Genomic DNA, 12,252 nt, shown 5'->3' with positions numbered 1-12,252 from the left:
TGTGCACCACCACCTCAACAGAAAGGACTTTTTTTTTCCCCGAGTGGAAACCTGACACCATGTGAAGAAACGGACTACTAAACGAACTAGAAAAAGTATCTCAAAAAATCAAAATCTCAATAAGTCTCAAAAGCCCCATATTACCACTCCACGTAACTCAAGCTGGAAAGGACCCACCCGCATATAGACTTCTATATTGAAGGACCTCGAATCTTCCCAACCTCAACAGGAAGGACTTCCACCCCCCGAGTGGAAACCTGACACCGTGCATTTCATGTGAAGAAGCTGACTACTAACCTAGAAAAAGTGTCTCAAAATCAAAATCTCCATGAGTCTCAAAAGCCCCGTATGACCGCTCCGTGTAACTAAAGCTGGAAAGGAAAGGGATACCCAGAGCTCCAAACAACCGCTTATAGACTTCTGTATTGAAGGACTTCGAATCTTCCCAACCTCACCCAAAATGTTGTGTACCACCACCTCAACAGACAGGACATTTTTTCCCAAGTGGTAACCCGACACCGTGCATTCCATGTCAAGAAACGGACTACCAAACTAGAAAAAGTGTCTCAAATTGAAAATCTCGATGAGTCTCAAAATCCCTGTATAACCACTCCGCATAACTCAAGCTGGAAAGGAAAGGGATACCCAGAGCCCCACCCACCCGCTTATAGACGTCTATATTGAAGGACCTCAAATTTTCCCAACCTCACCCAAAATGTTGTGCACCACCACCTCAACAGAAAGGACTTTTTTTCCGAGTGGAAAGCTGACACCATGTGAAGAAACGGACTACTAAACTAAAAAAAGTGTCTCAAAATCAAAATCTCGATGAGTCTTAAAATCCCCGTATGACCACTCCGCGTAACTCAAGCTGGAAAGGAACCACCAGCATATAGACTTCTATATTGAAGGACCCTGAATATTCCCAACCTCACCCAAAATGTTGTGCACCACCACCTCAACAGACAGGACTTTTTTTTACTGAGCGGAAACCTGACACCGCCCATTCCATGTGAAGAAACGGACTACCAAACTAACTAGAAAAAGTGTCTTAAGTTCAAAATCTGGATGAGTCTCAAAAGCCCCTTATGACCACTCTGCGTAACTCAAGCCGAAAGGGGAAAGGGATACCCAGAGCCCCACCCACCCACTTATAGAGTTCTATATTGAAGGGGCGCTAAAACAGGAAATAGTCCATCGCTCCTCCATACCACCACACTCTTGGACAACCACTGTTCTCCACAGAGCAATGCTTCAGGTTTCCCTTCACATAGAGTCTGCCGTGGAAAGGTGCGCCAGGCCAAATCCCAAAACTTTAAAGGGATTCTCTCTAGATTGAGCAAACGCAGACCCTCCCTCATAACAGGGCCTGGGCAATCCCTCAAGGCCAGTGGCTCAATAAGGGCAGATTCAAGCACCCTCCTCTCCAGGTCCTTCCTATGAAGAGACTTAATTTCCTCTACCGTCACTCGCCACTGCTGAAGCATTTTTAGCCACGGGGCAACGTAGGCCGGGAGCTCACCAATGTCGGACCCTCAGGCTTTTCACCGGCCCACCATTCTCCCAGCTTCACAGAAAAGGCCTAAACAAGGACTGAAAAATACCAACCCACCCAGGATGGTTCTTCTGCCAGCATGTTAGCAAAAATTATGTTTTCAAAAACATCAGAGAAAAAAAAATAATACCACCGGGTTGACCATACCTAGGCCACCCATCCGCCTGGGAAGGTAGGTTACAGACCTCTTAACGAGGCTCAGTCTGGTCCCCCATAACAGTTGGAAGAAACAGCTGTAGATACTCGCATAGCGAGACACTGGAAAAACACAGACAAAGCTGACATACGGAGCAAAGTGTAAGCTCCTCTGGTACAGAGACTGAGGTGACTGTGGGGGAGGGGACATTAGAGTGTAAGCTCCTCTGTACAGAGACTGATATGACTGTGGGATAGGGGACATTGGAGCGTAAGCTCCTCTGGTACAGAGACTGGTGTGACTGCGGGGGAGGGGACAGAGTGTAAGCTCCTCTGGTACAGAGACTGATGTGACTGTGGGGGAGGGGGCATTAGAGTGTAAGCTCCTCTGGTACAGAGACTGATGTGACTGTGGGGGAGGGGGCATTAGAGTGTAAGCTCCTCTGGTACAGAGACTGATGTGACTGTGGGGGGGGGGGGGGACATTAGAGTGTAAGCTCCTCTGGTCCAGAGACTGATATTACTGTGGGATAGGGGACATTAGAGTGTAAGCTCCTCTGGTACAGAGACTGATATGACTGGCTCAGGGTTCTCTGTATAGCACTGCAGTATATGTCAGAAATACCCACATATATATAGTAAATAGGTTATCATCATCTGCTGGAGATAGAAAACATCACAGTGACTATGGAGGAAGAGGACGGACATGACGGAGGGGGTTACTGGGTATAAATAGTAAATATAATCTTATTACCTCCTCTGCTGCCAGTTCCAGCAATGTCTCCTCTGTACTGTCAACCAACTCACCTCTGACCCGGAACTTCCTGTCTCTATCTTACATCATTTCCTGTCTATTGATTTCAGCGACATCTCATCTGTGCGCCCCACTCATTTTAAGTGAGATTGCCACCTTTAGGAGAATAGAGGAACTGCAGCCTACATTCTAAAGTTACAGTGATTCTAATCCCCCGTACACACGATCGGATTTTTCGACAAATGTTGGATGTTGAGCTTGTTGACGGAAAGTGTGACCGTGTGTGTGTGAGCTCCATCGGACGTTTGTTGTTGGACTTTCCGCCAACAAATGTTGGCTAGCATGTTCAAATGTGTGTTGTCGGACTTTCCAAGCATGTGTACACAAGCCCGTCGGACAAAAGTCCAAAGTACAAACACGCATGCTCGGAATCAACGCTCACCAGACACCACAGAGCCCAAAGGGTGGCGCATGACTATTGAACTTCCTTTTTATTGGCTCGCCGTACGGTACGTCTTGTACGTCACCACGTTCGTAATTGTTGGCCAACATTTGTGTGACCATGTGTATGCAAGACAAGCTGGAGCCAACAACCTTCTAACAAAATTCTACGTTTTTTTTTTGTCGGAAAGTCCGATCGTGTGTACGGGGCATTAGGATTATTTTTTTTTAAATAACAAACATGTCATACTTACCTGCACCGTGCAGCTAGTTTTGCACAGAGTGGCCCTGATCCTCGTCTTTTAGCGGCTCTCGTGCCTCCTCCTCGCATCTGAAAACCCCCTCGGAGAAGCGCTTCCCCAAGGGGGTTACCTTGCGGGCGCACTCCTGAGTCCAGCATTTGCGTCCATAGACATGATTGCCGGACTTGGCCCCATTACCCGGCGCTCACGTCATTGGATTTGATTGACAGCAGCGCGAGCCAATGGCTGCGCTGCTGTCAATCTATCCAATCAAGAGCCAGGACCCCGTCTCCGCTGACAGGAATATAGGGCTCAGGTAAGTAAAATGGGGGGGGGGGGGCTGGGGGGCCAGTCACTGCCAGGTGTTTTTTCACCTTAATACATAGGATGCATTAGGGTGAAAAAACACGAGGGTTTACAACCCCCTTTAAATACAAGAAGTCCTCTGACGTCAACCGTTGCACACCAACCAGGGGAGCATCCTTCATAAAGTCAGCACTTGGTGTGGTACTATTAAGATAAATAAAAGGCAACCGCTGTCTCCACAGAGGTACAGCCTCTGTCAGTCCATTGCATGGTAGAACCTCCTGACTGCTAACCTTACATTTTCCACATATACTAATACATTATTATTATTATACAGGATTAATATAGTGCCGACAGTTTGCCCAACGCTTTACAACAGTGGGGCAGATGGTAGAATTACAATACAATTCAATACAGGAGGAATCAGAGGGCCCGGCTCATTAGAGCTTACAATCTAGGAGGGAAGGTCAAGTGATACAAAAGGGTAAAAATTGCAGGGGATGAGCGGATGAAGAAAATAAATGAACAGTAGTTAGGTGGAGGCAGGGTAGGCTTCTCTGAAGAGAAAAGTTTTCCTAAGATCGCCTAAAAGTAGATAGATTTGGAGGTAGTCTGACAGATTGGGGTAGGGTATTCCAGAGGATGGGAGAGGCTCGGGAGAAGTCTTAAGCCTTGTACACACGGTTGGAGAATCCGTCGGAATGTGTCCTATCAGACCGTGTTGTCGGATAATCCGACTGTGTGTGGTCTGCATCGGACTGATTCCGTCGGAATATCCGTCGGACCCAATTTTCCAACTTGTTGGAAATATTTCCCGACCAACTGGTTCGATCGGACATACTCCGATCATGTGTAGAGAATTTTGATCGGACAAAGTGCCACGCATGCTCAGATCGAATTCCTACATCAAAGCTATTGGCTACTAGCCTGAATGTAGTCCCATCGTAACTAAATTACGTCATCACGTTCTGAAAGATCGGATTTTTTGACAACTTAGTCCGACTGTGTGTATGCAACAGTTTCGGACAAAATCCGACGGACAAAATTCAACGGATTTGGTTGTCGAAATCTCCAACCGTGTGTACAGGGGCTTAGAGGAAAATATGGGAGGAGGTGATGAGGGAGCTAGAGAGCAGGAGGTCTTGGGAGGAACGAAGAGGAAGATTAGGTTGTTATTTTTTGAGACCAGGTAAGTAATGTAGCTGGGCACTAAATTGTGGATGGCTTTGTAACATAGTTACATAGTTACATAGTTAGTCAGGTTGAAAAAAGACACAAGTCCATCCAGTTCAACCTTAAAAACAAATAAATAAAATAAAAAATAATCGTACAATCCAGATACCCAATTTTATGCCCACAATTGATCCAGAGGAAGGCGAAAAAAAAACCCAGCAGAGCATGCTCCAATTTGCTACAGCAGGGGAAAAAAATTCCTTCCTGATCCCCAATAGGCGATCGGATTTTCCCTGGATCAACTTTACCTATGTTAGTACCTAGTTATATTATGTACCATCAGGAAAGTATCCAAGCCTTTCTTAAAGCAATCTACTGAACTGGCCAGAACCACCTCTGGCGGGAGTCTATTCCACATTTTCACAGCTCTAACTGTGAAGAAACCTTTCCGTACTTGAAGATGAAATCTCTTTTCCTCTAGACGTAAAGAGTGCCCCCGTGTCCTCTGGGTTGACCGTACAGAGAACAACTCAACACCAAGTTCACTTATATGGACCCCTAATGTATTTGAACATGTTGATCATATCCCCCCTTAATCTCCTCTTCTCAAGAGTGAATAAATTTAGTTCCTCTAATCTCTCCTCATAGCTGAGCTCCTCCATGCCTCTTATCAGTTTGGTTGCCCTTCTCTGCACTTTCTCCAGTTCCCCGATATCCTTTTTGAGAACTGGTGCCCAAAACTGAACGGCATATTCCAGGTGAGGTCTTACTAATGATTTGAACAGGGGCAAAATTATATCTCTTTCTCTGGAGTCCATACCTCTCTTAATACAAGAAAGGACTTTGCTCGCTTTGCAAACAGCAGCTTGGCATTGCATGTTGTTATTGAGCTTATGGTCTACCAAAACCCCCAGATCCTTCTCCACTATGGATTCCCCCAGTTGTACTCCCCCTAGCATGTATGATGCATGCATATTCTTAGCCCCCAAGTGCATAACTTTACATTTATCAACATTAAACCTCATCTGCCACATAGTCGCCCAATTAGACAGAGCATTGAGGTCGGCTTGTAAATTGGAGACATCCTGTAAAGACGTTATTCCACTGCATAGCTTGGTGTCATCTGCAAAGACAGAAATATTACTTTTGATCCCAGACCCAATATAATTTATAAAGATGTTAAAAAGTAAGGGTCCCAACACTGAACCTTGGGGTACACCACTGATAACCTTAGACCATTCAGAGTAAGAGTCATTAACCACTACTCTCTGAATTCTGTCTTCTAGCCAATTTTCTATCCATTTACAAACTGATATTTCCAAACCAGTAGACTTTACCTTACACATGAGCCGTGTGTGGGGAACTGTATCGAATGCTTTTGCAAAATCCAAGTATACCACGTCCACCGCCACCCCTCTGTCCAAGGTTTTACTTACCTCCTCATAAAAAGAAATCAGATTTGTCTGACAACTTCTGTCTTTCATGAATCCATGTTGTCTGTTGCTTAAAGTGTTTTTGTTCAGCAAGAACTCGTCGATGTGGTCTTTTATTAAACGCTCCAGTATCTTCCCAGCTATAGAAGTTAAGCTAACAGGTCTATAGTTACTTGGTAAAGACTTTGTTCCCTTTTTAAATATAGGCACCACGTTCGCCCTGCGCCAATCCAGTGGGACTATTCCCGTCATTAATGAGTCCCTAAAAATTAGATACAATGGCTCTGAAATTACAGAGCTCAATTCTTTTAGGATCCGTGGGTGGATGCCATCAGGGCCAGGTGCTTTATCCACCTTTATTCTATCTAAGTATTTCTGGACCATATCACTTTTGAGCCATTGTGGATCATTTGGGGCTGTGTCACTATCACCCCCATTATGGACATGCGCTCCCCCATGCTCTTTTGTGTACACAGAGCTGAAGAAAGTGTTTAATAAATTAGCCTTCTCTTTGTCCCCAGTCACCAACTCTAGATTGTTTTGTAAAGGGCCTACATGCTCAGACTTGACCTTTTTACTATTAATATATTTGAAGAATTTTTTGGGGTTTGTCCTACTATCTTTTGCAATCTGTCGTTCGTTTAGAATTTTTGCATCCTTGATTTCCTTTTTACATATTCTGTTAATTTCTTTGTAACATTTAAATGACACTAGTGATCCTTCATTTTTATATTTTTTAAAAGCTCTTCTCTTACAGTTTATAGCTTTTTTAACTTTGGCCGTGAGCCACATAGGTTTTGTTTTTAGCCTTTTAAACTTATTGCCCATGGGAATATACTTTGCAGTGAGGTCCCCAACAGTCTTTTTGAAGAATTCCCATTTCTGTTCTGTGCCCATTGAAGCGAATATTCTCTCCCAGTCTAAGTCCTGGAGAGTAGCCCTCATCCTTGGAAAATTAGCTCTCTTGAAGTTAAGTGTTTTTATCTTACCCGTATGTATTTCTTGTTTAGCGCTAACATCAAAGGAAATCATGTTATGATCACTGCTACCCAGGTGTTCCTTTATCTGGACATTAGTAATAAGCTCCGCATGGTTTGAGATAACGTATTGTTAGTATTTTGAATTTAATTTGTTGGGTGAGTGGCCGCCAATAGAGGGATTGGCAGAGAGGGGTAGCAGACGCTGAGGGGTCTGTAAGGTGGATGAGTCTGGCATATGGTTGCCACCTCATCCCTTTAAACCCAAACACATATTAATTTCACAGGTTCTGTGGCTGATTAAGGTGGTAATTAAACTCACTTGGTGCCTTATCTGCATTTAATTATCCTCAGAACCCGTGTAATTCAAAGGTGTTCAGGTTTAAAGGGATGAGGTGACAACTCTAGTCTGGCAGCAGTATTCATGATGGACTGAAGGGGGGATAGTCTATTTAAAGGTAAGCCAATGAGGAGGGAGTTGCAGTCGAGGCGAGAGATGACCAGGGAGTGAATTAGGAGCTTTGTGGTTTCAAATACATATACAAATGATTTAGTAGCTAGAAACGACCTGAGGTCAACCAGCACACTTTGGGGATCACCATCACACCCCAACTAAGGAGACATCTTTCATAAAGTCAGCACTCTGTGGCGTACTCTTGGGAAAAAAAAAAAAAAAAGAGATGACTACTAAATCCACAGAGATACCTCCTCCGTCATTTTATATATAGAACCTCCTGACCCGTATCAGGTGATGGATCTTACATCTACAAGCACGTGTACAAATGATTTAGTAGCTGGAAACCACCTGACACAATATCTCTGAAGGCTCTCGTGTTTCCAAGTCATGATATAGTTAGTGGTAGTTAGTCACATTCAACTAGACTTGTTTCTGTAAGTTTGAAGATGTTTCACAGCTCATCCTTCTTTAGTACTAAACAGTTTAGGACGCACACCCCAGTATTTCTATCCACAGGGGTCACCTTAATCCAATCAGCTTGGAATGTGTCAAGGCAAATCTTGATCATCCATAAACAGGATGAGAGGGTGTCGAAAGTTGGTGGAACTGACGTGTTCTAGTTACCTCATCCAATCCCTTGATATTAGAATGTCTACCACTGGTGTTTTTTCTCCAGTTTATATGGCTGTAGGTGTGAAACAGCATTATATGTGGGCGACATGATGTTGAAATGAAGGCTGCCTACTGTGGGGTGGTGGAGTCAAGGTGACGCTACTATATATATCCCTGTAAAGGGGAAAGGCACAGTACGGACTTATGGTAACCAGATCTCACTGTTCATGATGAAAGTCCATCTGAGAAAAGAAACACAAAGTGGTGATGAGTGCCAATATTTTCCTTGTGGGATTCACGCAGAACAGTATACCAAAGATGCATGTGGGACACCTTTGCCCGAGACCAGGGGGGGGCAGCGGTCATGTGAAAAGTCTATAATTGATTGCGTGCCCTGAATTGTCCCTAACGCATCCCCAATGGGTTTTTCGAGGTTGTAGGGCACTTTACTTCACATTTGGTAGACTTGCCCAAAAGGCGCTCCGTTTCTGGTCCCAGGTGTATACAATGATAAGAACCATCTTGGCTGTGTCCTCTGGCGCGTAACCCGTGGGAAGATTTATTACATGAACCTATAGCAGCTTTGTCCAAATACCAGTGGAGATGGGTGGGCTTTGTTTTCCTGGTGGCCTGCCAAACATTGGCTAAGGCACGGCGTCCACTGTTCCTCCACCTAGCTGAAGTTAAGCATCAACTCATAGGAACCACGGTGCACGAGAGGCTCACTTCCATTCTGAATGACGGGCACGCCCAATTCCTGAAAGCATAAGGACCATGACTTACACATAATGCTGATTTGCACCTGGACCATTCTTTGCTTTCAACCTGAAAATGCTGAAGACTCCATTGTGGTCATGTGGTGGTCTCCCATGGGGCCCTCCCTTCTCCTCCTACCCCCCACCTCTCCTCTTTTCTCTCTTCTTCTTTTACCTCACTTGTTGTGGTCCTGCTTTTTTTTTCTTTGTTTTGGGCTCTTATTTTCTTTAAGCCCCCAGTTTGTTCTAAAGGGGAATACTGCTCCCTCCGTAGGATTGGAGGTGGCCCCAAACCATCACAAGATCCAGACCCCGCAAGTTTAACTGCTCCAATACACAGCTGTCTGTTTGAAACTTGGCTGTGAGGCCTATCCGTTCTGTGTTGTGCTGCTCTCGCTATTTATGACCCATTGGCCCCCTATTGTATTGTGTTATATGGATTTGTTTTCTCACAGTTTTTTTTTTTACATATTACCTTTTTTACTGTAAGTTATTTTTTAAAACCTCAAATATTTTGTAAAAGAAAAGTCTAACATTAAGGCAATTCCCCAACTTAGAGATGAGTAAAAGTTCAGAATTCATCTGAAAAGTATCGTCCCAGCCCGGGTCCCTACAAACTTGAGGTAGGTTGCATTAAGAGGCACACCGCTGAGCCCTTGCCCTCTTCTCCAATCCAGCGTGCTTCTGTTACCTCACTCCAAGTAACAGAATGGGGTCCCGCCGCGCCCCATATCGCGGACCTCATGCGTACACGTATTACCACCTCCCTCACCGCACCCTTGTCAAGAGGGCCATGGATCTCCGTAATGTGGTTTTGGTTTAATTTAGTACTGAACATGGACTGCTAGGGAGGGAGCCAGGATATGGAAACCCTCACTACCAGAGGGCCTGTCATCTATACCAGGTACCACCCTAATGACTGATTGCGCAGTAGACGATCCTCGACCTTGGTTACCCATGGCAACTTTGTTCCTCTTCCTGCTTGCCTTGTGGAGTAGACCTTTGGTAGATATTTGACTTCATACACCGTGGTGCTTTACTAACCGTGGTGCTTTTGATTTGACAGAACCAACATACACCCCTTTAACCACTTAAGGACCGAGTCTCTTTTTGACACTTGTTTTTCACAAGTTAAAATAATTTTTTTATTTTTTGCTAGAAAATTACCCCCAAACATTAGATATATATATACATATATATATAGTTTTAGATTGTAGAATGGCTCGTGGAATGGCGACAAACTTTGACCATTAAAAATCTCCAGCGACGTTAAAAATGTCTACAGGTTACCAGTTTTGAGTTACAGGCGAGGTCTAGGGCTAGAATTATTGAGCTCGCTCTACTGATTGTGGCGATACCTCACATGTGTGGTTTGAACACCGTTTTCATATGCGAGCACAACTTACATATGCGTTCGCTTCCGCGCGAGAGCTTGGCGGGACGGGTCGTGTTAAAAAAAAAATGTTTTTCTTTTTTTTTTATTTACATTTTTTTTTTACACTGTTCTTTAAAAAAAAAAAACTTTTATTCCAATTACAAGGAATGTAAACATCCCTTTTAACAGAAAAAAAGCATGACAGGTGTGAAGCCACAGCCGGGCACCCAGAGTTACAATGCCGGCGCTGCAGAGAGGAGATGAGCAGGGCTTCCCCCGCATCACTGGAGCCTGGGACAGGTAAGTGTCCGATTATTAAAAGTCAGCAGCTGTAGTATTTGTTTGTTTTTTAACCAGAACTTCGCTATGGGCGGAAGCAGGGGCGGACTGACCATTGGGCTACTCGGGCACTGCCCGAGGGCCCCGGGCCACTAGGCGGCCCCATCAGGGTTGCCAGCCTCAGGAAACCAGGGACAGCATGTAAAAATCTGTGTTTTTTTTTTACATCTGTCTCTGAAATGTCCCTTACCGACATCCTTTTGGTCTAAAAATCCGAGATTATAGCTGCCCCACCTCTCTGGTACCTTCTCAGCCAATAGAAACATGTTTGTGTATACTGTGTGTACATGTTTGTGTATACTGTGTGATTGTATACTGTGTGATTGTATACTGTGTGGCCCCATAATCTCTGATTGCCTGGGGACCCCATAATCTCCTATTGCCTGGGGGCCCCATGAGTTGTCAGTCCGCCCCTGGGCGGAAGTGAAGTTTTGACGTCGCTTTTGGCCCTGCAATGGTATGGAGACGGGTGGGGGGGCCCCCATCTTCCCCTCACTCGTCTCCATACCCAGGAAGGACAAACATCCGATCGCCTCCGCCGCTACCGACTGCTCCGGTAAGCGGCGGAGGGCACGGAGTGCAGCCCCCTCACCCGCCGCCGATAAAAGTGATCATGCGGTGAATCCGCCGCAGAGACCCCTATTATCCGGAAGTGGTTAAAGCAATACACTTGGACATAGTAAGACCAGTAGATACCATCCAGCACACGCAGTACTACACAGCAGTTAGTAAAGTTGTGAAGATCACTTGGATATGATTCCAAGGTGCGTGGCTGATGTTACTACCCGCACCCCCGTTTTGAACAAGCCATGCACGCCTACATTTTGTTGGCATTTATAGCAATTATCTTCAATTTCTCCAGTGCTGTTTACTGCAATCACAGTGCCCACATGTATTGTCAAAAAAAAAATTTTGTTAGATCACATGACAGAGGAATACTTATAATTTTTGAGATTTATACAGACAAGAGGAATACTTGAAATTTTTGAGGTTTATACACGGGATTTAATTGTGACTCATGTTATAACACCTGCAATGCTGAGTCAAATATAGTGCGGTATACTTGAAAAAAAAAATAAAAAAATTCTCAACATTACAAAATTAAAAAAAAAAAAAATGTTTTTTTTTATACATGCAAGCATCAAGGTTTTGTAAGGGTTCTTTATTTTTTCTAACCTTTGTTACTTTACATAGCAAACATAAAAATAAATCCAATCTAATTGGACAAAAGGTGTCGACTTTTTTTTATTTTTTATTTCATCCAAAAATGTAAACGGTTATATTAAGTATAGAGATGTAACAAAAAAGTATGCAGGTTGATGCAAACAGTCGTAATAACAAGTAAAGATTATATGGAACCCTGTCCATCATTAGAAAGAAAGTAGCCTGCAAAACATTCACGGATTTGGAGTGCTTTGTGACTGGGACGAAAAAAAACATGGACAAAACAAAAAAAAAAAGACAAAAACCCTCTGGTGGGACTTTGAAAGGCAATAGCTCCAAAAATTGTAAATATACGGTAGAAGATAAAGTATAAATTTAATAATACAAAGTCTAAAACAGAGTTGATATCACAAATATCATTGAATTCGGATATGTTCACGTGAAATCATAGAACACCACCCATTTAACATCACTCTTGTATAAATATACAGGGTGAAACTCTACGCGTTTCAAAGTCAACAACGTACAACCTTG

At 43.9% G+C, this 12,252-nt stretch overlaps 2 protein-coding genes across 2 annotated transcripts in view; both read right to left on the bottom strand.

Annotated features, from left to right (window-relative positions):
• LOC143955519 (uncharacterized) overlaps nucleotides 1-12,252 on the bottom strand; it is a 346,177-nt gene that overhangs the window by 245,553 nt on the left and 88,372 nt on the right. The gene's annotated exons all lie outside the window — the stretch shown is intronic.
• The window catches only part of LOC143955392 (uncharacterized), a 49,024-nt gene that overhangs the window by 20,225 nt on the left and 16,547 nt on the right, over nucleotides 1-12,252 (bottom strand). Inside the window, exon 6 of the mRNA XM_077465448.1 lies at nucleotides 8,098-8,158. Coding sequence (XP_077321574.1) covers nucleotides 8,098-8,158 — 61 coding nt within the window. The remainder of the gene's footprint in view (nucleotides 1-8,097; nucleotides 8,159-12,252) is intronic.

The sequence above is a fragment of the Lithobates pipiens genome, unplaced genomic scaffold (genome assembly GCF_037356315.1).
Source record: "Lithobates pipiens isolate NorthernLeopardFrog02 unplaced genomic scaffold, aLitPip1_a1.2 Scaffold_35, whole genome shotgun sequence".
In the NCBI taxonomy this organism is placed as follows: domain Eukaryota; kingdom Metazoa; phylum Chordata; class Amphibia; order Anura; family Ranidae; genus Lithobates; species Lithobates pipiens.
The sequence above is the reverse complement of the archived record's forward strand: the minus strand, read 5'-3'. Positions and strand labels throughout refer to the sequence as shown.